This window comes from Eubalaena glacialis, chromosome 18 (assembly GCF_028564815.1).
Source record: "Eubalaena glacialis isolate mEubGla1 chromosome 18, mEubGla1.1.hap2.+ XY, whole genome shotgun sequence".
Taxonomy (NCBI): domain Eukaryota; kingdom Metazoa; phylum Chordata; class Mammalia; order Artiodactyla; family Balaenidae; genus Eubalaena; species Eubalaena glacialis.
Window position 1 is genome coordinate 18,118,111 of NC_083733.1, and position 25,892 is coordinate 18,144,002.

Genomic DNA, 25,892 nt, shown 5'->3' on the forward strand with positions numbered 1-25,892 from the left:
TTCCTAGCATACTGACAGAGCTGTACAAACATCACCACAATCAATTTTAGAATGTTTTCATCACCCCACAAGGAAACCCTGTACCCTTTAGCTGTCACCTCCCAAACCTTTCCCCTTTCTCCCTAGCCCTAGACAACTACTCATCTACTTTCTGTCTCCATAAATTTACCTATTCTGGACATTTCATATAAAGGAACCATACAATATGTGGTTTTTTTGTGACTGGCTTCTTTCACCTATAATGTTTTCAAGGTTAATACATGCTGTAACATGTCTCAGTACTTCATTATTACTTTTGGCTGAATAATATTCCATTGTATGTATATACCACATTTTGTCTATCCATTCATCAAATGGTGGACATTTGGATTGTTTCCACCTTTTGGCTATTATGAACATTCATGTACAAGTTTTTGTATGGAATATGTTTTCATTTCTCATGGGTGAATACTTAGAATTGCCGGGTCAAGTGACAACTCTACATTTATCTTTTCAAGGAACTGCCAGATTGTTTTCTAAAGCAGCTGTACCATTTTACATTCCTATTTAGCTCCCTTTTTACAGGTAAGAAATTGAAGCCCTGAGGGATTAAGTAATTTGCCAAAGTTCATACAGCTGAGAAGCAGGGGAAGGGGTGGTGCATCCTGGTGATCCATCTCCAGCCCCCAGCCCCTGAGAACTATACGACACTGATGGAGCCAAGAGAAACTGTGAGTTAATTCTGCCTTCTCACCGTGTCTGCTTCTTACCCTTTTGGGAAGGGTGCCTGCTTCTTACCCCTTTCCATGAGGCCTCTCTCTAGATTTGAAATCTACAAATTAATGGAGATGAGAACAACAAAGAACCACAAAAGAGAAATAAAATTATTGCAAAAAATGTTTTGATGATGAAATATTATATATTCTGAGATTCTTTTAGCTTAAAGACAGAGCAGGGCTTCCCTGGTGGCGCAGTGTTAGGAGTCCGCCTGCCAATGCAGGGGACATGGGTTCAAGCCCTGGTCTGGGAAGATCCCACGTGTCGCGGAGCAGCTGGGCCCGTGAGCCACAACTACTGAGCCCTCACGCCTAGAGCCCGTGCTCCCAACGGGAGAGGCCACCACAATGAGAGGCCAGCACACTGCAATGAAGAGTGGCCCCTGTTCACTTCAACTAGAGAGGGCCCGTGTGCAGCAATGAAGACCCAACACAGCCAAAAATAAATAAATAAATAAATAAATAAAAAGACAGAACAAAGGTGCACAGTGACAGTAGTCAGGTTCCTAAAAGGCCAACATAATGAGAGCTCATGTGTGAGCCATTCTTTACCTCCTTGAATTAGAGGAAATGGGATTTAATCTATAGAATGATAAGTAAACATAAATAAAGGCTTCCTTATCATTATGAGATACTGAAACTCTCTAGGACCCCTTTAGGAACTCTCTAGGAATATTATTATCATGACTGAAATCAAGTCCTAGCTAGGAGACAGGAAGAGGGACAAAATGTCCAACAGTCTGTGGCTCTAGGAATTTAGAGATTTTGTGCAAACATACATGATATAATCTTTGGTCCACAAACTCAAAGTCCTTTAACCAGGACTAACTTACCCTGTATAGCAGACAGATATATAAAGGTGTCTTCATGCTCCAAGTTCTCCAAGAATATCTGGAACCACAGAACACAGTAGTGATATGATTCACAAACAGCAAGCAAGATTTAAGAGACCCTTAGAGCAGCCTCAAAAAAATAAATGCTTTTCTTCCTCTTTGTTATAGCGAGATATCGGTCTGACTTTAGAATCTTGTGGGGAAAACAGTATATACGTTTGAAGTCCCATTGTTACAACAGCTAAAAGAGGGTAGCGATTATAGGGGAGATACTTCTTGAAGTTGTTGAGTATACACCAAGAATAGGCATGGAAGCCAAAATCTGGAAGAACAATCCTCAACATTTTTTCCACTACAGCCCACAGTAGATAGCCCATTCTTAGATATGACATGACAGACTACAGGCCCTGACACACAGAGGCCAGGTTTGGGGTTATGTCCAATTAATGGAACACCTGCTATAATTTGATCCTTTTCTCTTGCACTCAGAAAGCGTATGGAAATGCAAGTGCCAAGACGGAGATGTTATTATTGGGATAACCTTGAATCTATTTTTAAAAATCTTTTGCAAATTTCAGCACGTCAACTGACATCAGTAACAAATTACTCTCAACACATCTCATAATTTAGGAACCCACCAGGGCACGTCAACCGCAGCGGGTACTGCTTATCTAGAAGATATGACAGTTGACATGTTAGGCTTAGGCCCTAACACAAGGGCCAGAGGAAGACAGTGGCCATATGTCCATGTCCCTCCTGCTTGGTATCTAGAAGACGGGGGGTGTCTTTCCATATATAGTGATGTGTCCTTTACAGGAACAGCAATTCTTGATATCAACTTGATACTGCTGGTCTCCACATCTGTGGCATGTTAGGGAGAGCCCAAGATTAGTTAAGTTGGGAAGATGGCCAGGTTGGAAGGGGTGGAAATCATGTATGGAGTAAGAGAAGCTTAATCCAGGGTAGTAGCCATGGGAATGAAGAGGAACAGATAGATTTGAAAGACTTCTTGAAAAAAGAATTGACAGGACTTGATGACCAATTATGTATAGCAGATGAAAGTTAAGTTAGCTAAAGAAAACTCCAAAGATGTTCATAGCATTAACCATCTAAATAGGTGTGTGAAGGCATATTTTTAATGATTACTCAAAGGAGATATATAATTTGAGGTTTTCAGCAACATTTCAATGACAGCAAATCCTTGGCACATTTCTGTGCCTCAGTTTTCTCATCTATAAAATGAGGATAATGTTAATATTTTGGTCGTTGCCAGGATTAGAGATAATGTCTGAAAGGCATAGGGCCTGGCTCAATAAACAGAAGTTATCATTACACTACTGGTTCTAATACTTTAGTGACTAAAAATAAATGTTTTCAATCAGAATTATAATTCTTAGTCTAATGGCTAGAGTATATGGAAAAGATAATAGTAATATAATAATAATAATACTAAACCTTTATTGGGTGCTCATTATGTGCCTGCCACTATAATTCGTGCTTTACATGGATTATTTTATTTACGTATTTATTTGTTTAGGCTGTGCGTTGCGGCTTGCGGGATCTTAGTTCCCTGATCAGAGACTGAACCCGGGGCCCCGGCAGTGAAAGCGCCAAGTCCTAACCACTGGATGCCAGGGAATCCCCAAATTATTTTATTTTAAATCTTTCAACATAAAGTGCGTCCAGTTACAACTATCCTCACTTTACAGATGTAAAAATTGAGGCTCAGAAAGTTTAAGTGACTTTGTCCAAGAAAATGATCTGTAATTTGATCAGTCGTCTCTAGACCCTTGGCTCTTAATCTCTAACCCATACTGAAGTCAGGACAATTTCCACAAACGGGAAAAGATCCCCAACTAAGCATATACAGTCTCCCACATAAATCTACGACATAAAGAACAGCCTTTTCACTGTGATGGAGGGAAAGTGGGGAGGGGACCCAGTTCTGTCCAAAGCCCCTCTGAAAGGGGCCCAGAAAAAACAGGTGGCTTATCTTGGCTGGTCACAGTGTTGAAAGTGGCCTTATCTACCAGAAAAGGAATTTGCTCTGGGAATTTGCTCAGGGTCTTCTTTCATTGGCTCAAACGTTACTAGTTTGTGAAGCCATGTCAAGATCTACTTCCTCCAGATTTCAACTCTCTCCTTCTCCTGACTGTCCACAGGGTTTCTTGGCTGTAAAAGTTCTGACACCCTGCTCGTGTTCAATTGAGTCTCATGTGTATCTAAGTCTTTCCTGTGTCTGAGTCTTGCCTCCATAGAACAATCACAATTTCCGCAAGGGTGGCCTAGGACAGTGCTTGATACAAGTCAAGGCTCCTGGAAAGTGGTCTCACCGTGTGTGTGTGTGTGTGTGTGTGTGTGTGTGCGCGTGTATGCGTGTGTGTGGTGTTCTACTCACCTTGAGAAGCTTCTCCTGCATCTCAAGGGCTTTTGGTTCTCTCTGCTCTATCCAGCGAGAAAGAGTTCTCAGGGCAGCAGCCCGTGTTGGAATTTGAGGATCATAAGCTGATAAAAGAGCTTCCTGGAGCTGTTCTGTGGTTACACTTCCTGATTTCTGGTTTGTAGTGATGCTGGGCTCACGGACTTCCTGAGGAACGAGTGGAGCATTAGGTGTCAGGCTTGTTTGGTTGGATGTGCAATGGCTTCGCTGTTGTTCAAGGTGGTTATAAGACACATTGCTGTATCTTTCATAACTGGTTTGTTGCTGCTCTTCCCTTTTCCCTTCTGGATCCTTTTTGTTCAGGGTACTCTGGGCAGCCACACTGACAGCCTCAGTGGAAAAGGCTCCGTGGGTAGAGATGGTGATGCGGAGATCAACGGCGAGTTCCTGGATGACAGGGTCAGGGTATGTGTTGGAGACCTTCTCCAACAGAGGCAGCAATTGCTTCAGAATGGCAAATTCACTTGACTTCAACTACAAAATGAAATGAAAAATGCCAAATCCAAATTAACATAGCGGATGTTAATATGACCTGAGCACAAGGCAACAGATCCTGAGAAAAACGGGTAGGAACGAAACCTTGTTCCTGGTGTAATCAGCATATAGCCTGAGTCTGGTACTCTAATACTATGGTTGAATAATTACAGCTAACATTTATTGAATACTTACCTTGTGCAGGTACTTTTCTAAGTTAAAAAACATATATCAGTAATGCAAATTATTACTCTTTTCTTCCCTCCCCACTCCCCCACATATTATTAGTCTTAATTTTTACAATCTGATGGGCAAAACATGGCTGATTATTTTAATTTGCATTAACCAGACTAACAGTGCTGTTAAGCATTCTTCCATGTTTATTAACTGTCTGCATTTCTTCTTCTGTGAATAGCCTCTTTTCATCCTTTGTACCCACTTACATCTTAGACTGTTTGTCTCTTACAGCTATTCTTACCATAACATATTTTAATACCCAGTCGCATGGTGAAATTCTTTTATATTTTGATTTTTATTGTATTACTGTATTTTTTAATTTCATGTCCCTTTTGCCATAAAAAGATGAGTCCATATTAGCAAAGTACTTAGTGCCTGATACACAGTAAGTGCTATGTGTATGTTTTAAAAATAAATACAATAAACAAAAAATACACATACATATTCATGGCCCTATGATCTAGTTACTATTATTATTTATATTTTAAATGGGGGGAGGAACTTCCGTGGTGGCACAGTGGTTAAGAATCTGCCTGCCAATGCAGGGGACATGGGTTCAATTCCTGGTCCAGGAAGATCCCACATGCCGCGGAGCAACTAAGCCCATGCTCCACAACTACTAAGCCTCCGCTCTAGAGCCTGCGAGCCACAACTGCTGAGCTCACACGCCACAACTACTGAAGCCCACGTGCCTAGAGCCCGTGCTCCGCAACGAGAAGCTACTGCCATGAGAAGCCCGCACACTGCAACAAAGAGTAGACCCTGCTCTCTGCGACTAGAGAAAGCCCGCGCGCAGCAACAAAGACCCAACGCAGGAGAGAGAGAGGGAGAAAGGGATGGGTAAACAGGGGAGAAACTGAGGCACAGAACAGTTAGGTAACATGTCTAAGGTCACACAACTAGAAGATGGTAAGATGTGAACTCAACAAGTCTGGCTCCTGCAGGGGGGATGCATTAAATCCCTGGTCTAGGAACGAAGATCCACATGCCACACAGTGCAGCCAAAAAATAAAAAATAAATTTAAAAAGCATAAAAATATATATACTTGGGAATTCCCTGGCACTCCATAGGACTCTGAACTTCCATTGCCATGGGCCCAGGTTCAATCCCTGCCCGGGGAACTAAGATCTTGCAAGCTGCATAGTGCAGCCAAAAAAAAAATAGCGAACAAGTCTGGCCCTAGAGTCCACACTCTTACCTAAACCTTACACAGTCTCACTTGAATGAATAAAGCTCTTCTTATAAAGTGGCTGGTTAGCATACAAGGGCATCGTAGGTCTGGAAGGGACTGGGATGGTAACTGGCAGAAGGGAATTTCTCCTAGAAAACGGGAGTGAAAACTACATAAGATCTTATTCTCTCCAGAAGCTTTGTTCTAATCATGCCTTACTAGGAAAGGTGCACGAGAGGTCAGTGAAGAAACAAGAATCAGAGTGGTGATCCTCTTCTGTTTGAGAATGCTGGAAAAACTGTCATATGAAGCTTTATGAAGCCCTGATCATTTGAAAACCTTGCATGTCTTAAATCCTTTTTAGAACAAGGCAGGGTATTTATTACTTACTCATTCATGCACTTCATTATCCAACCAACCAATCAATTAACCAACTGTTTTCATAGGACCTATATAATATTCTCATGTTATACTTCCACAGAATTGTTACTGTTCATTTTCTCTATCACTTTCCTCCCAAGTAAATGAAAACTTGAGGTATATGTCAGGTTTGTACCTGTAGAATTTCACCATAAAAATATGTCACCTAAGAAAAGGGTCAATTTTATCAAGAATCTATGTGTAACTGGAAAAGACATTTTAGAATAATTATGCAAGTGTTATCATTATGCTAGACTTCGTTCAATGCCTCTGTAGTATCATGGACCTTTGTTTTTTCTTTAAGCATCTGAAATGGGAATATCTATTTATATCTATAGTGTATGTAAAAAATATGCACTTTTTTTATGTACATATGTATATAAAAGTGTATGTATAAAAGTATCTTCTTTTTCATTTCCTTTTTTTTTTCATAATTGAGATGTTATTGGTTGTTTTGAGGATCAGTACACAGACATTTCAATTTGTACACAGTTCTCAACATAACATACCAAAAATCTAAACAATCATGTAGTTGTGATTCTTTTCTGAACAGTTATTCCAGTGACTTTCCAGCTTAAAATTTGGATGCAAATTTTCCTTCACAGGATATCAAGTACCAATATCTTCAAATATTGATATGCTGTTACATCATAAGTCCCACTAATTCACAATTTAATATCATATACACTACATACTCAAATTGTCAATCATTCACAACACATTAACAGTTACTAGAAGAACTGGACTACCACGACCAAAGATGTTAACAGAGTGCACAAAATTCTGCCGAGGAGAGCCAAGATCAAGGGGTGAATGGTTTGCTTTAGGAAACAATTCTACCAAAAACAACATGGGAAGAGAAGTAATTTAAAGTGTTTAAGACATTAAATGCACAACTGACTCCAAACTGCCATTTAGTATGCTTTGTATTATAGGATAGAAAAGCCACCCTCCATCTGTGGAATGTTAAGCTGACACCCAAGACAATCAAAGCCTCCCATATTCAATATCCCACTATTTTCTGGTTGTACCAAAAAATAAACAACCAGCAAATGATCTCACCTCTGAAAGAAAAGCATTTACACTTTAAAAATGGGATGAGGTGGGATTCCCTCCTTTTTATAAATGTTTCTAGAGCTACTAAAAAACTTGCATTTACAAAATAGTTGATAAAAATATTCCTCTGGATTGTATAAGAAGGGAGACAGGGACCACTGACAGGACCAGGTGTCTGATATTAATCAGACGGCTTCTTTCTCTCCTGCTTCATCAGAAGCTGGGCTCTCCTCGTTTTTAGTTGCTTCATTTTCTGCAGGTAAGTCTTCTTTAGTCTCTTGGTCAGCCACTTCAGCCTGTTTTCCCTTTGCTCCCCTTTTCCCTTTTGTTTGCACTTTTTTGTCTGAAGATTTATCCTTTCCTGCCGCCTTTTTTGGCTTCATTTCCACTTTTGCAGGAGTCGGTTTAGCTGACAACCTCGCCAATCTCCTCTTGGGCTCCTCCTTCGCCGCCCCCTCGGCGGAGCTGACCTGCCTCTTGGGCATCGTGACGGCGGGGCGGGCGCGTGCCAGGTACATGCCCGGTGCCTGCGGGCTGCGGCGCGCCTGAGAGCCTTCGCGAAGCTGGGCTGCCTGGCCGCTGCCGCTCCTCCTACCGCCCCTTCTTTTTCATTTCTGTTACAACAATTTCTTCTTAAAAAGATACAAATAGACCAATGGCACAGAATAGACAGCCCAGAGATAGACCTACACAAATATAGTCAACTAATTTTTTTTTTTGAAGGATCTCAAAGATTATTTAGTCTGACCTCAGGACTTCCCTGGTGGTGCAGTGGTTAAGACTCTGCGCTCCCAATGCAGGGGGCTCAGGTTCCATCCCTGGTCCGGGAACTAGATCCCACATGCATGCTGCAACTAAGAGTTGCATGCCACAACTAAGGAGCCCACCTGCCACAACTAAGGAGCCCACCTGCCACAACTAAGGAGCCTGTGAGCCACAACTAAGGAGCCCAACTCCTGCAACTAAGGAGCCTGCCTGCTGCAACTAAGATCCAGTGCAACCAAATAAATAAATAAATAAATAAAACCTTAAAAAAAAAAAAAAAAAAAAAAAAAAGGTTATTTAGTCTGACCTCACCATTTACAGGCAACCCAGAAAGGGAAACTGTTTAGCTCCAGAAACTGAGAAATGGCAGAGCTGGGCATGACCTCCTGACTCTCTTTCCACTGCTCTTTCTCTGACATAGCTAATTTTCCTGATCTCAGACAAGGATGACATTTCTTAGCTAGAGTCTGTTGATGGTTGTTAGAGCAACAGGTGGACAAAGTTAATTATCCAAGGAAATATTCTTTATAGCAGACTTTATTCTCCTCTCAGCAAATATTGTGCCCAAATGAGTGCTTTCAAGTTGATGGCCCTTGGCACCCTCTTGCCTTCTAATAATTGCCTTATAAATTAATTGCTTATAAATTGCCTTTTGATGCACTGAGTGCCTGGGTAGACGCCGAGCACTGTGCAGAACTTTGCAATAATGAGACGCAATGCCTAAAACTGCAAAGAAGGATGCTTTGGACTGGTCCCCAGGGGACCTGGATTCCAACTCCCTGATCCTGCCACTAACTCCCTGTGGCACCTTGACAGGGTATTTCCATCCTCTGAACCTCAGTTTTCAAATCTGCAAAATAAGGCTGAACTCCTTCCCAATTTCGGGTCTGTGAGATGAACTGGGATTCTGGAATGCCCACCTGACAAGAACAGCAAGTTGCACCCAGATTTATTTTCTTAACTCAGATGTCACTCATAACTCAGATAGTCAACTGATCTTTGACAAAGGAGCAAAGGCAATACAATGGAGAAAAGACCAACTTTTCAGCAAATGGTGCTGGAACAACTGGACATTCACATGCAAAAAAAATGAATCTAGACACAGACCTTACACTATCACAAAAATTGACTCAAAATGGATCATAGACCTAAATGTAAAATGCAAGACTATAAAATTCCTACAAGATAACATGAGACAGAAAATTTAGATGACCTCAGGTATGGTGATGGCTTTTTTAGGTGAAATACCAAAAAAGTCCATGAAAGAAATAATTGATAAGCTGGACTTCATTAAAATCAAAAACTTCTGCTCCGCAAAAGACAATGTCAACAGAAAGAGATGACAAGCCACAGACTAGGAGAAAGTATCTGCAAAAGACACGTTTGATTATGGACAATTATCTAAAATATACAAAGAATTCTTTGGACTTCCCTGGTGGCACAGCGGTTAAGAATCCACCTGCCAATGCTGGGGACACAGGTTCAATCCCCGGTCTGGGAAGATCCCACATGCCGCAGAGCAACTGAGCCCGTGCGCCACAATTACTGAGCCTGCGCTCTAGAGCCCGCGAGCCACAACTATTGAGCCCACGTGACACAACTACTGAAGCCTGCACGCCTGAAGCCCATGCTCTGCAACAAGAGAAGCCCCTGCAATGAGAAGCCCACACACTGCAACGAACAGTAGCCCCCGCTCGCCGCAACTAGAAAAGATCAGTGGTTGCCAGAGGTTAGGGGGAGGGAGGGATGAATAGGCAGAGGATTTTGGGGTTAGTGCAACTATTAGGTACAGCACTATAATGGTTGATACCTGTCATTATACATTTGTCAAAACCCATAGTGCACAGCACCAAGAGTGAACCCTAATGTAAACCACAGACTGTGGGTGATGATGATGTGTCAATGTAGGTTCATTGATTCTACAAATGTACCACTCTGGGGCTGGATGTTGACAGTGGGAGAGGCTGTGCGTGCGTGGGGGCAGGGAGTGTATAAGAAATCTCTGTACCTCTTGCTCCATTTTGCGGTGCACCTAAAACTGCTCTAAAATATAAAGTCTATTTTTAAAAAAACCCAACCATCTTTTCTCCCTGTTTTCAAACTTCTTAGTCATTGTGGGATTCACCTTATTCAACTAGGTAACTTCTCTAATCACCATGGGCAGGTAGGTGGATTCTGAATCTAATAGTTTCTAAGGCAATGAAAGTTATGTATTCCTTCAGCTTCATAAGCCTACGGATTTCCCACTGTAAGAATAATCAGGGAAATCTAAGACTACAGGTGCCAACTATTTGTTTATAAATGTTCAAAAAAAATTTCTGAGGTATAAAGTAATATTCACTTAATTGGCAGATGACAAAACTGAAGCACTAAGTATTAATTATTTTTCAAGGGTCACCAAGGACCACTATCAAAATTGAGAAGTGACCATAAAGCCCTCATTGCTCCTCCTGTCACTGCTTGTCAGCACAGATCTCACATCCAGACCTCAGAATTCTGTGTAAAAGCCCCGAGGCCTGGAGGAGCAACCCACAAGTGAGTGACAGATTCCTTTATCTGGCTGCCTCGCTCCCACAGTTTCTGGAATGCTTCAGGAACAGAATGAGCAGTGCTATGTCAGCTCACATCCGTGATTTCTTTCAGGGTGTCAGGAGTGGAACAGTTAGATGGTGAGTTGTTATAAATTTCTGCAAGTTCTCAAATTTAAAAACTGGGAGTTGGGGCTTCCCTGGTGGCGCAGTGGTTGAGAATCCGCCTGCCGATGCAGGGGCCACGGGTTTGAGCCCTGGTCTGGGAAGATCCCACATGCTGCGGAGCAACTAAGCCCACGAGCCACAACTACTGAGCCCGCGTGCCACAGCTACTAAAGCCCGAGCACCTAGAGCCCATGCTCCGCGACAAGAGGAGCCACCACAATGAGAAGCCCGCGCACTGCAACAAAGAGTAGCCCGCCCTCGCTGCAACTAGAGAAAGCCTGTGCGCAGCAACGAAGACCCAACGCAGCCAAAAATAAATAAATTAAAAAAAACAAAAACAAAAACAAAAAAAACTGGGAGTTGGACCAGCTGGGTGGTAGGAGAGAGTGTGTCTTCGCAGGGAAGCAGAGGAGAACTCGGGTGACAGCCAGAGGAGGGCATGTACACTGAAAAAGCCCCATATGAGACTTTACAAAGCTTCCCTGCGGGGGCATACACACCCTCATTCTGCCTTACCCTGCTGCAGTGAGAATCACTATTTTGGAAGAATCCAAGAGTCTCTTCCAGCAATAAAATGCTGACCTAAAAATTCCTAATTCTGAAAAACATTTACATTTATTTTGTGTTCTCCTTTCTGTATATCACCTATGTTTCTTCAGATATTTAGCTGAGCAGCTTATATGTCTGGGTCCTTATATACAAAGTCACTGAATTTATTTTACAAGTGGTACTTTTACTTTCGTTTGAAGTCAGCACGTAGTATGCTCTGTTTTATAATAAGCCATATATAAAGATACAAGATATAGAAATATAAATCTTTTTTTAAAATTAAGAATTCATCAGATTAATCACAACCACTAGAAGGTAAACTCCATGAGGGAAAAGAGACACTTGATAAATAGTTCTTGAATGAGTTCATTCTATGATACTCTCAGAAAAAGTGGCATGAGATCTCAAGATTTGTGTTCAAAGTCCCAGCCCCACCAAGATCAGGTCTGTTCCACGCAGCAGTGCTTCAGAGGACACTATGGGCCCTGGAACATCATGCAGAAACTGCTCCCTGAGGGGACAGGCAAGTTACCAACATCATACTTTTACTGGTGACCGATCCTGACATTTAGAAAATAAGTTTGGAAATATGGTTGTCTAGTTAGCAGTCTTAAACCTACACTTTCTCCAAATCAACTCCTCTTCCTAGACACTACGTTCTAATAATCATCTTAATTACCTAAATTAGAAAGGAAAGAAAGAAGCGTTCAAATTCTGTTAGATCCTGTTTCATTAGTTAAAACAATGAATCCTAATCAGGGATAGGTATTGAATACAATGTAATCTTCTAGACTCTGAAGCAACAACCTAGCCAATGATCATCTGAAAACATAATTCAGAATTGTGACTTTTTTTTAATACCAAGACAGAAAACCTAACATTACTATAGAAGCCACTTATAAATCCTTGAATCAAATGGAAAAAAAATTAATAGATCTAGGGCAAAAGTATAGGAGTGACGTGTTTATGTTCACTTTAAGTGCAAAGTCAGAGGAATCAAGATATAATCAGTGAGTCAGGATGGCTCATGGAAGGGCAGGGACAGGTAAAGGACGTACATTTGCATCAGTCAGGTGAGTCTCTGCTAGAATATGACTAATTTACATAGCCAGCCCCTCAACAATGGGCTTCTCGAATAGGAAATGGAGATTTCTGTGTTCTATTTTCCATTTGGGATATGGTTTGAATTTCTAAGTGTTAAATAAGAAAAAAGAAAAGCAGAAAAAAAAAAAAAAGCACACTCTCAACTATGGAAATAAAGACTATTCAAATCAATATTCTACCAGAAAAACACAAATCAATCAGGTCAACTAAATCCAATAACAGTACAACTTAAGAAAAACTATTCCATTGGGGAACTTCTCCTTGACAGTTCTAACAGCAGGACTATAATATGACCCTAGCAACTGAACCAACAATGTTTTTTTCAAACTACATGGGAAATATAAAATTAGGAGTGCTAAGTAAATCTACCAAGAAATGGGTTTCACAACAGGCCCCAATAAAATTTCTTTTCTTCTTAAGGACAGGCTAGAGAGAGTCAAATTCTAATATACCAAGCATCAGTATCAGATTTTAATCCTCAAACTCAAAAATCCATTCCCAGAGGGTTTCCCTACTCATTGCTAAGAGTTATGTCCAGTTTGACTTCAGGTCAGATTTCATAATACTTGCACTAAACTTATTCTGCTTTCTTGCAGTCTTCTAACCTAATGTGGTATGTCACACACACATATGTGCCTACCTTTCCACCTTATTCTGACCCCTGGTCTCTACAACTCAGCTACTCAGGCCTTCTATCAGTGTCTTAAGTATACCAAGCTCTTTCCTGCTTCCCAGCCCTCATACATGATGTTTCTTTAATTGGGAGAGTTTCCTCCATCTGCACTGTACACACCCCCAAACTCCTATGCAACAAGTCTTAGCTTAGACTTATATGTGTGTCCTCAGTGGAAACCTTCCCAGCCTAGGTTAGATGTTATGTTCTCTTGGTATCCTCCACTTCTCGTTTGAGGTACTTCATTCAATTCTAAGTATATTTTTTGAAATAGTTATTTAATGTCTGACTCCCTCACTGGCTTTGAGTTTCATGAAGGTAGGGACCATGTCTATTTGTCCACTGCTCTATTCCCAGCACCTTAGCTCAGTATCTGGCATATAACAAGTAGGCAATAAATATTTTTTGAGTGAATAAATTTAAAAATTATAAATTATGTAAAAGATACATGCACTAGAAACAAAGCTTTAACATGCTACATGATATGAGTTGAACAATGGATCCTGTGCTAAAATGGAACTATTCAAAACATGGAATCCTAAGCAACCAGCAGGTTACAAAGGTTCTCCCCTGACTACAGCAGTAGGGACAAGGGCTGAGCTTTGGAGAGCCACTACAGTGAGGGCCAGAGAATCTAGCATTCACCACAGATGCAAAACACTGTGCCAGGTATTTCCAAATCCAGCTCGTGCCAGGTCAGAAAGGGCCCTGCCTTTCTGATGGGGAAGTCTACCCAGGTAACAAGGTGGAAGCGTTATAGTTTTCTTGTCCTCCACTTTGGAGAGAATTCTTATTAACAACCTGACTTGTTTATCCCAGTTCTCCTGTGTGCAATATCCATTCTGATTTCTCACAAGGGTATGAAAGGGAAGCAACAGATTTTTCTCTTCTCTTCTCCCTCCTTTCAAGTTTGGCTCATGTCTGCAACTCACCTGAATGGCTCCTCCCAGCATGACGGCCACCAGCCCCATGGACATGCTCAGTGTCTGTGATTCCACAGTGCTCTCTGCCTGGTGGGCCAAGCTTGCACATGCTCGCTGCAGGGTTGCTGCTACAAAGTCCACAACCTACCACAGAAATGGAATTTAGAATCAGCGAGGAGTAAGGAAAAAAAATCTCAAAATTCTCTTTACATCTTACGTTTACCTCCTCATCTTTTTCCTCATCAACATCACGATAGCAAGAAGCTTCAAGAACAACTGCTACCATGTAGCAGGCATGGTGCTCAGTGTTTTACATGCACAAGCTCACTTAGGTCTCATATCAACTTTAGGATGTACTCTTGTCCTCATTTTCAGATGAAGAATCTTAGACTTAAAGAGGCGATCTGCTCAAGGCCATACAGTCAATAAATGAGAAAGCCCATTTATACTTTCTCAGATCTTTTAATACACCAATCCACCTCCCTTTATTTTTCATGAATTTTGCCAGGAAATTAAAATGAAAAATGATTTGTTACTTTCTGACCATCTTAGAGTGTCCTAGATCTGCTTCTCCTAATGAGCATTCCTCTTCAATGATTCCTTCCCCCCGTTTTGACAGTCTAGTTCTAGTAAGCAAAGAAAGGGGGAAGAGGCATTAATTTTATTTAGAATTCAGTGTCCTCAAACAATCTACACAAACGATCCAGAGTCATTTTTTAAAGTATCCAATAGTTTTAAAGGATTAAGATTATTCATATATAAGATTTTACATAGCATTTGGCTAACAACTAAGCCTTGGATGGAATTAATTTGGTCGGCACCATTTTAACTGGGCTTGGATTAATCATCTTAAGTAGAAACACATTTGAATAAAAGACAGCCTACACATACCCATACATGCACACGCACACACGTGCATACACTCACATGCACATTTAGGATTAATGGCTCAAAAGGGAAAAATCACTTTGAAAATGAGATAGCTGAGATAGGTCATAATAAGCCTCTAAATACCATGCAAGCTTGCATGTTTAACTCTCTGGGCAAATCACATGCTATGCTAGAATCTTTATTGCAGGCTCAAAGTCAGGAGAATGGCTTGTTAACACTTGTCTTTTGGAGCAAGGCAGGAAACTAGAAAGGTTATTAAAAGTTCCACTTACTGTAATGAACCATGCTGGTTATGGCAATTTTCAACACCCTCTCTAGCCTAAGAATTTATTGATTACTAGAAGTTAAGGACATTGGCTTTTCCCAGAGAAACTGGCGGATCTACCATCTTGGGCCACCTATTTTGCCTCCAAAGAGTTTTCTAAAGCACTCCTTGATTATAGGAAGCTTCTATTTCACACAAATATACTGTTAAATTGCTGGAACAGAACACTATCTAGCCTTCCAACTTTTTCTAAATTCCTCTTCTCTATCTATCTATTTAACATTGCTAAACAAGTAGTATGATCCTATTTTTGTTAAGAAAGAAACTTTCAGTTTGTATGTGAAATAAAAAACCTGGGAGCTGTTAACTGGTGTTGACAGCCAGCTGTAATTGTCATTTATGAAGTACCCTTTCCCCCAAACCTTGTAACAACGAAACCTCTAACCCATTTGGACAACAGCTCCTCCCCTACTATTCATTTCTTGTGATTTTATGGGGCTGCCAGCCACAAGGAAAGGTATGTGACTGATGCCTGTTCTAGAATTTATGTATATTGAGGAGACAATGGGAGACACTTTTACTTTTTACTTAAAATTTTTTATAAAGCTACATAATTCTAAAAGCCAAATATTCCTGAAAGTTTATAATGAAAAATGGCAGTGCCCTACCCCATTTCTCCCCACCTGATTCTGACTCTAGAGGCAACCAGTTTTAATTATTTAGCTATTTAATTTAGTGATAACATTAAGCAGTTACTATTTACCAGGTACTGCTCTGAACATATTACAGGTATTTATTCATTTGATTGTCACAATAATCCTATGGGGATGTGCAAACCTGCTGCCAACACTCTGGCAACTGAGTGCAAGGGAGCTGAGGCCTTACTGCTGAGTCTGCAGGCATCGACTTAATCCTCCCGTTCTGCAGTGTGCTACTACCACCCAAGTTCAGAGTCTTTGGGTTCAACCTCCCTCAAGAATAAACCTCCAGTCTTCTGCTGTGGAGGGGAGATAGTTGTACAAAGTTAAGGAAGGAGTCAAAGGGTTTACTGACTCTTGTGGAGCCTTTCAACCTGGTTTAAGCTCTAAATTCAGCTCCATCTTTAGAGCTTATCTGGTGTCCCGAGTCCTTCTAGGGTTCTGCAAGGAGAAGTGACTTGCTTCTTTTTTTTCATTTCAAAAAAATTTTAACAGCTCTATTGAGGCATAGTGCTTTGCTTCCTGACTTCTTCCATGCAGGCACTTAGCTTTCAATTTTCTGAAGTTGCTGAACCAGCTACTATTTTCCAGTTTCCAAATATTGTTATTCTCTTCTCTAATGTGTCTCCTCTCCTGCTCTGTTGGTCCCTGTGGTTTCCAGAGGGAACAGATAAACACTTTTGTTCAATATACCATCTTTAATCAGAAGTCCCTACTTTTTTAAAATTTGTACTTCTGTGTTGCTTAAATGTTTTTACAATGAGCACGTGTTTCTTATGTTAAAAAATTTTATCATATGAAAAAGACCACAGCACGTAGAACCCCTTCTATTCTGCCAATTACAGTGATCCAGTTACAGAAGGGTGCAGACAGTGGCAGTTTCCTGAAAGACCAGGAAAAAGGGAATCGTGCTCATTCCACTCCATATACACTGGCGCCTTGCTGATCCCTCCACACTCCAGGCATGCTCCCTCTCATCTGGAACACTCTTCCAAGTATCTCAATAGCTCCCCCCTTGCCTGCTTCAGATCTTTGCTCAAAAGTCACTTTCTCGGTGAGGTTCTCCATGACCACCCTGTTTACCTTACCACACTCCCTTTATCATCCCCTTACCTTGCTTGATTTTTCTCTCTGGTACTTATCACCGTCTAACGCCCTGTGTGTTTTTGCCTACTTGTTTACCATCTCTTTCTCCCTCTATGTAAATGTAAGCTCCATGAGAGCACAGATATGTGTCTGTTTTGTTCACTGCCGTGTCTCTGATACCCAGAAGAGTATGTAGCACATAGTAGGTTCTCAATACACATTTGCGGAATGAAAGAACTCGGGAATTGGAACAGGGCTCTGTATCAGTACAGACCGTTCCACGCCTCATTCCTCTCTGCATCATCTCATATACTAATATGCCATCTGCCAACACACTTTATTGAATTTTTAATCTCTCACCCATGAATACTTCTATATGCATTTCTAACAAATAAGAAGATTTGTTTTTTATATAACAACCATACTACGACTACACTCAATAAAAATTCCTTATATCTTCTAATACCTGGTCCATGACTGTCGCAAAAATGTCTTCATACAATTGGCTTGTTTGAATCAAGATCCACACACTGCATTTCATTGATATGACTCAAGTCCCCAACAGTCCTGCTCCTCTTTAATGCCATTTATTTGATGAAGAAGCTGGGTCATTTGTACTATGGAATTTCCCACATTATGGATTTGGCTAATTGTTTCCTCATGGCACTTAATTTGCTCCTCTATCTTGAGTTTCCCTGATCAGATTTAGGTTCACATTTTGGGGGGTTTGTTTTGTATTGTTTGGGGGTTTTGAGGGGAAGAACCCTTCCCAGGTGATGTCGCATACTTCCTATGGCATTACATGAGGAGGCACATAATAATGTCTGCTTCTCACGGTGATGTTAAGATTAACTGGTCCAAAATTAAAAAAAATTTTTTTTAAATGAAAAAGGATTAACTGGTCCAGGCTGAAATATTCAGGTTGACATTACCGATATTTGCATTAACCCTGAAATCCACCAAAAATAAAATGTATAGACAGATGGAAACATAGATAAATATGTGATAAAGCATGTATAATAAAATGTTAATTGTAGAAACTAGGTAGTGGGTATACAGGTACTCACTATAAAATTCTTTCAAATTTGAAAGTTTTTGTAATAAAATGCTGGAAGAAGAAAGGAACAGTTGGTTTGGGTGCCAAATGGCCTAATACATTCATTATAAAGTACCCCTAATGTTTTTAGCAACATTGATGATTGTTACCTAGATCCATTTTGTTATTAGGGGATTGCAAAATATAATTTTCTAGTTCTCTTTTTGAGTTTTTCACCTGTGGTTCTTATACAAAGAAAAAATTTTCTTCATTGACTAGTTACACGGGAAAGATAAATGCTTTATTCATTCCCTTCATTTATCAATTTACAAAACAGTGAACTCATGCCTCAGCAACCTCAAACATGTCCTACAAGAGATTTGCAGGGGGGGTGGGGGGGTACTTGACGTGTTTTAATCCACTGCAGGTATTATTCTTTGTAATGCTCAAATTGTCCTACCTGTGGTCAACAGGAGCCCCTCCAAGGTGGCTCCTGAATGCCACTGACATGAGCCCATTAACCTCGGACTGCTTCAAGATGCCCTGAGGCTTACAGTACAATTCCCGCCCTAGACCCAAATGAACCTTTAATCCAATGAGTTTTGTGCTCTTTTCGTAGGAGATGGTATTCAGAAACTATAATCTGGTACTGGGGACAGTTATTGCTACTGGATTGTCATTGCTTCTTGGCATTGACAGTGGACTGAGCTAGAAAACACCTGCTTTTTAAAAAGAGAAAAATAAATTATGAGTTCATATAAACACTTCCAGTTAGAACTTAATATTATAGGAGTTTTACTCAAGTTCTTTAATTTTATGTTTATAACTCTCTTTCTTATGCTGAAAATCTTGTTTCCTAATTATGTTAACAAAATAACTTATTTATTACTTATAACATATCCATACACGTGTGTATTTCAAAATAATATACCAAAATTATCACTAGCAGTAAGACTACCAAATGCAGTTCAATGTTTTTTTTGTGTGTTTCTTTTTGTCCTGATATGTTTTAACCTCAGCTGACGATAATTTAATGGGACAAATCATTTTTGTATCAGCCTAACACCACTGTTCCTTAATTAGGAGTAAAAGAAGATAAGTGGGAAGGCTTAAGTCATATCAGTTTTTAGACCATTTTCCTTTCCAACTAGCATCCTGAGACAAAAACATAAAGTCTGGATGAAAAAGTCTTTAAGGAACTGATATAAACACAGGAGAAACAAATCACCCTACTAAATAATATGGGGTCAGTGAACTGAAGGAATAAGAGGCCAGGAAAGAAATAATGAGCATAATTCTCATTAAACAGGCACGGTAAGTCAGAGCTGACAGGCAGCTGCAAATTTTCTCAGCGGGAGCTATAGTGAAATGCTGCTTAGCAACACCGGAAGGCAGATGACAATGACGATGATACAAAGAGCTGGAGAGTCAGATTTAAGCGTGACAATCATACCATGTTACAATTGACTATTCACCAACCGAGCAACAACTAACTGTGGTAAAGTGGTAAAATATGATGACTACACTACCTATGCTTTAGTACTTTTATTTCCTATTTTTTAAAAAAGCTGGTAAAAATAATGTCTGAGCCATTAAATTCAGGCACTGATTCACATAGTTACTCTACTCTGAAAGCATTAAAAAAAAAAAATCTGGGGGCCAGCGTGAGCGCCCTGCAGTGCCTGGTGGAGCAGCTCAAGCTGGAGGCCGGCGTGGAGATGATCAAGGTCTCTCAGGCGGCTGCAGAGCTTCAACAGTACTGCATGCAGAATGCCTGCTAGGAAGCCCTGCTGGTAGGTGTTCCAGCCAGAAGCAACCCCTTTCGGGAGCCCAGATCCTGTGCTTTACTCTGAAGACTGTAGGGAAGAAGTCCGCTGAGGAATGCTTTCAAGCACCAAGTGATGAATGACTGCCTCCAAATCTCAAGAACACACTCCTCCAGCCAAATGACTTTTAGATATTTCACAGGACCTTTCCTGTGGCCTGGTCCTTTAGCCAAAATTCTACAGAAATTTATGAGTTTCTACTCAAGGAAACTGGGTGAAGGAGTAGATTTTAAATAATAATGGCCTGGTTCTTTGCTGAAGTGCTTTATACTTAAACAAAAACCTTACCACCAAATATACCAAAATACACCTCTTTCATTAAGTGAATTACTAGTGTTTCTATACCTGGAATGTTACGTATGTTTTATTTACTAGATGTTTACGTTTTGGGAAGGAAAACAGTATTGTTTGTTAAAAAAAATTAAATATTTGTAATTTGTTGTTCCCGACTAAGATTTTTATACCATAACAAAATTTGTTCTTTTCTCATGAATTTATAATTTCTAAATGAAGACAAGCAAGTATAAAATTGGGGGAAGAATGGGCTTTATTAATCAAATGATATCTTGATTTTTCTAAATAAGAAGATTGTTTTATTTTTAACACTAAACATGGGAGCTGTTTCTTAGCAAACTTGTTTGAAAGGATTAATGTTGTATTGTGTATTAGATTGCCCCATCCTGTATATGAAGCAGATTGATCTTTGTCTTCTTAAGTTCCTCTGCTTTATAATGGTGGTTTTACTTAAAAAAAATACTAAATTATTTCATGTCTTTAAAACAATGTTTAAATGTGATCTACAGAATATTACAAATGATTAAAAAAAAAAAGTGATGTGAAAATATTACAACCTAAATGAATACTCAATGTCACAAGTGTTTTACTTTGATGATGTGCCTTTGATTTAATTTGGGACACTTAAAAGAATACTCTGTTTGTGCTTGTTATAACCTTTGAAGAGCTTGGAAATAAAATTTCTGCTAATGACAGAAAAAAAATATCTGAAAACTTCACAGGCAAAACAAAACAAAACAAAACAAACACTCAAAAAACACTTCACAGGCTGTTGTGGAGATAAGCTGTGAGTTACAGGACCTATACAATTCAAGGTGATCTTATCATTAGTGATTTTTTTTTCAAATTTGAGTTTAATCATTCTCAACTTTTAACGCACATTAGATTCATCCACGGAGCTTAAAAAAATACATATGCCCAGGCTCTAATGCAGACATGCTGAATCAGAATCTCTAAAAGTGGGCTAGGCATCAATATTAGGAAAAAGATCCCAGACAATTTTATTTGAAAACCACTGTTGAATTTTAGTTGAAAACCACTGTGATATATAAATATTTTAAATAATTCTCAGTTTTATGTGCATGAGAATCACCTCAGGAGCTTGTTAAACATGCTGATTCCCAGGACCTATGAAAGTACTGATTCTCTTAGCCTGGTGTGGGCTCAGTAATTTACGTTTAACCTGAATTCCAGGTAACACTGATGCAGGTGTCATCAAACCACACTCTGAGTAACATTTCTTTGAACATTTGGGGGAAAGAATGAAAGAAACTGAAATAGACAAATACCACCAGGCTGGGAACCGGCAAGTGGCCGTCACTGACCTGAGTGATGTTTGTGAATATCTGCTCAGACATTCTCTCACACAGAACAGCCGTGAGCTGGAGGACCAGCAGCTTCCGCTCCGGACCTTCCACAAGAAGAGTCTGGTGCTGCTCTAATTCCAAGAGGCTTTCGCTGGAGAATGGCTTTGTTTTTAACTCTGCTTCATTTTCCACAGCCATGTGAGTCAACTCCTATCAGTGTGGGAGAAAAGAAAAAGAGAAGAAAAATCCTGTAGAACTAAGGATTTCAAAAACAGCTAGAAAACTCTGTTTGAAATGTGTATATAGAGAACCAGTCTGTTTTCATTATGTACAATAGCCAAAAACTGGAAACAACTTAAATGTACAGCAATAAGCATAAATTGTGATGTATTTATTATATTGTAGCAGTTGAGATAAATGAACTAGATCTATATGGATATCAATATAGAGGGATCTCAAAAACACAGTTGAATGGAAGATGTAAGTTGCAGAATAATACATATATCATGATACCAGGTATACGAAAATTTTAAACTTCATAATAAAAAACATACACACAAAGAACTAGTTTGACAGATTACTTACTTTATCACTATTTTTATGATCTCTACCACTAGCTTCCCTTGAACTGAGGTCATATAACATTTCCAAACCTTTTTTAGAGACTATTAGATGCTTTCAGCACCACACCTCTTTTTCCCTAAGATATTTAGAACTAAACTTCTACTAATAGATAATTCATTACTGCGGGTTTTGTAAGCTTTTCCTTAGCTTTCACACTGTAAATTTCCTTGGGAAAGGAAAACTTTAGGTTCCTTAAGAATTAATGCTTTACCATAGTAACTGACAGTTTAGAGCAGTGGTCCTCAACTGTTTCTGGGCAATTTTGCTCCCCAGGGGGCACATAGCAATATCTAGGGACATTTTTGGTTGTCATAATTGGGAGGTGACACAGACATCTAGTGAGCAGAGGTCAGGGACGCTGCTAAACTTGCTACAATGTACAGGAAGCCCCCACCCCAAGAAAATATTATCCAGGCCAACACGTCAATAGTACAAAGGCAGAAGAACCTTGGTTTAGAGCAAAGTCCTTTGACTTTTTGTTTTTTAAACAAATTTTAAAGAAATTATCCAATTAAGAGGGTATTTTCTTGGTATGTTATTTACAGTGAATGGCTGGGCAGGGGGATGAATGTGAACATGGGAGGTGAGAAACATCGAAAAAGTATCACCCACTTCAATTCTAGGAACGTTAGCCCTGATTCCCTCCTTGCATTCTCCCACACCTACACCAACCTTAAACTCCACAGACATTCTCTTAGAGTTGACACTTTATTTAGGGAAAATACTAAAGAAGGCAGAGATGGACAGGGAATCAGAGATACCGGCTTATGGTCGCTAGCAGTACAAACAAGGAGTAACAGTATGGGGCATAAGTTACTGTCGGAGGTTAGGGCAAAAGGAAGCACAACCACCAGGCTAAGACACAAACCCGGAAAAGGTTTCAAGTGGCTACAAAATGAAATGAGAGAGGCAGAACTGCTAAATCTCCTTTGCAAATACCTGACAAAACAATAGTCAGAAAGGATAAGGGATTACTCTATAGCTGTAAAACCTACTATTAACTTCAAAAGAGTTCTTACTGTCAACACAGAGCAAAGATTAACCCTTTAATAGATCAACAGCTCTGCTCTGGTCATCTCTAAAATTTCAGTGCAGATTATCTTGGAAAGTAGTTCAATCATATGTGTACTGCTGAAGGTAAATTTCTTTTTGACCAAACCAAAGGCTACTAAAAAATAAATTACCCTTATGTCCTCTATTTCTCCTAAATTAAGACCTAATTTTAGGACCTAAAATTATGACTGCCTTGAAAATTCAAAGGGGCTCCTGGTACTACCCTAGAATAAAGCTGACCATGAACTATACATAGTTCTTACCTTCAAGCAGAAGATGAAGAAGTCTCCTGCCAAACCACATTCCTGGCAGTGGGACAGCAAGTCCCCAAGGTGCTCTACCTGGCACTGCTCTGAGGACACCTTCTGGTATAGGGCTTCATCTTCATCTTCATCACTGCAATGCAGGGTAAGATTTATCCCCCAGAGAAACTATTTTTTTGGAAACCCCATTAATAATCTTCTAAAGTAACATGTTATTTCCATACAGTAAATCATTATAAAGAGCTCAAAAATTTGTTTAAATTATTTTCCTGTTTCTCCATGCTGAAAAGGTATTTATTCTCAGAAGCTAGGCTATCATGTCCTACATAGTCATTTGCTCAAATAGGGAAGATTCATTTTAAGATGGATGTTGAAGAATTACTATTATTTCAATAAGTTGCAAAAGCAAGGAGGAATTAAAGTATAGGTTTATGCAGATATTCTGGTTCCTGAAGAAAAGAAGAGAAAGAGAAGGCTGAAAAGCAAGGACAGATCAGAGAGCCTTGGATGCCATTCAAAGGAACTTGGACCTTTTTTCAATGAGCCACTAAGGGTTATGGGCAGTGGAAAAAGACATGATCTTCATAGGAAGAGATTCAGTCAATCTCAGTGAACCAATCGTTGAGTTATGAAAATGCATAAAGGCGCAGAAAACTGAGGAGGCCAAATTTCCAAGTAATAAAATGTGGCTAAGTTATCAAAAATGGTGCCATGATTTCTGCAAAAAGTTTCAAGAAAATTCTCATGAGGTAATAAGGCTTCTAGCTTTCATTCATCGGATAAGTGAAAAAGCCAATATACAGTATTCTTATACTGTATCATGTAAATAAATAAGAAGGTACAGAAGATACACTAGAAAACAAAACACTAAAATAATGTAAACAGTGATTAGGATAGTGGTTGATTTTTGTTTTCCTCTTTATGCTTTTTTGTATTATACAAAGAACATGCATTACTTTTGTGACGAAAGAATAAAATTTCTGGGACTTCCCTGGCGGCGCAGTGGTTAAGAATCTGCCTGCCAATGCCGGGGACACAGGTTCGATCCCTGGTCCGGGAAGATCCCACATGCTGCGGAGCAACTAAGCCCGTGCGCCACAACTACTGAGCCCATGTGCCGCAACTACTGAAGCCCGCACGCCTAGAGCCCGTGCTCCGCAACAAGAGAAGCCACCACAATAAGAAGCCCGTGCACTGCAACAAAGAGTAGCCCCCGCTTGCCACGACTAGAGAAAGCCTGCGCGCAGCAACGAAGACCCAACACAACCAAAAATAAATAAAATAAAGTGGTTAATTAAAAAAAAAAAAAGAGGGCTTCCCTGGTGGCGCAGTGGTTGGGAATCCGCCTGTCATTGCAGGGTACATGGGTTCAATCCCTGGTCTGGGAAGATCCCACATGCCACGGAGCCGCTAGGCCCCTGCGCCACAACTACTGAGCCTGCGCTCTAGAGCACGTGCTCGGCAACGGGAGAAGCCACTGCAACGAGAAGCCCACGCGTCGCGATGAAGAGCGGCCCCGCCTCACTGCAACTAGAGAAAGCCCGCGCGCAGCAACAAACACCCAACATAGCCAAAAATAAATAAAAATAAAATAAATAAATTTATTTTTAAAAAAAAGAATAAAATTTCTTTCAGATTAAATTGAGAAAAAAATGACAGATGCTGCTTCATTTCATTGAAAATACAATTATTGCAGTTAATTTGGCAAACCGTCTAACTGGGCAGTATGTCCCAATCTGCCAGTTCACTTAATAACATACCCTTTATACTCCTTTAGTAGAATGAATAACCTAGAAATTACGCTTAGAATTACTTCCTATATTATCCTAAAATCTTCCAGAGTCCTTCAGATCAATCATGTTATCTCCACCACATTTTATGTTAGAAGAAAAGCTGAAATAGCTTCTAAGCTTCTGTGAACCACCCCAACTGTCAAAATGAAGTACTGTATTCAAGTATTCTTTTAAAAAAAAGACATGACAACAACTACCTTAAGAAGCATTATTTTATTCATTCTTAAAATTTCAATGAAAGAGTCAATTCCAAATAGTTATATTTAGTTCCAGAAAGGTAAAAATTCTGGATCCAAAGATCATGAAATCTAAGCTGCTCTTTTAGAGTTTCTTTAATCAAACTTCTTATTGATAACTGGTGCTGCTGGGCAAAATGGTAGAGTGAAAGGTAAGTGGTGATAAAGACCAGGTGGTGATATGGACCCTGCCGTTGGGGCACTAGCACCATGAGCAGGATCTTTAGAACAAATCATAAAATCACACACACACACACACACACAAACACACACACACACAAACACACACACACAAACACACACACACACATTTCTTTGGTATGGTGTCAGCGTTTTGGAGACATGGAGCGTCTTCAATACCTGATGAAAGCTATGGACCCTATTTTCAGCAAAGAATCCATGTTTGCATATAAAAAAATTTCT

At 39.9% G+C, this 25,892-nt stretch overlaps 1 protein-coding gene and 2 pseudogenes across 1 annotated transcript in view; 1 reads left to right on the top strand and 2 right to left on the bottom strand.

Moving 5' to 3' along the window:
- TANGO6 (transport and golgi organization 6 homolog) overlaps positions 1-25,892 on the bottom strand; it is a 178,756-nt gene that overhangs the window by 103,855 nt on the left and 49,009 nt on the right. Inside the window, exons 10-14 of the mRNA XM_061174498.1 lie at positions 23,441-23,573; positions 21,519-21,710; positions 14,107-14,241; positions 3,987-4,502; positions 1,589-1,646 (exon numbers count right to left, since the gene is read on the bottom strand). Coding sequence (XP_061030481.1) covers positions 1,589-1,646; positions 3,987-4,502; positions 14,107-14,241; positions 21,519-21,710; positions 23,441-23,573 — 1,034 coding nt within the window. The remainder of the gene's footprint in view (positions 1-1,588; positions 1,647-3,986; positions 4,503-14,106; positions 14,242-21,518; positions 21,711-23,440; positions 23,574-25,892) is intronic.
- Positions 7,472-7,872, bottom strand: LOC133078505 (non-histone chromosomal protein HMG-14-like; annotated as a pseudogene).
- Positions 19,654-20,058, top strand: LOC133078853 (guanine nucleotide-binding protein G(I)/G(S)/G(O) subunit gamma-10-like; annotated as a pseudogene).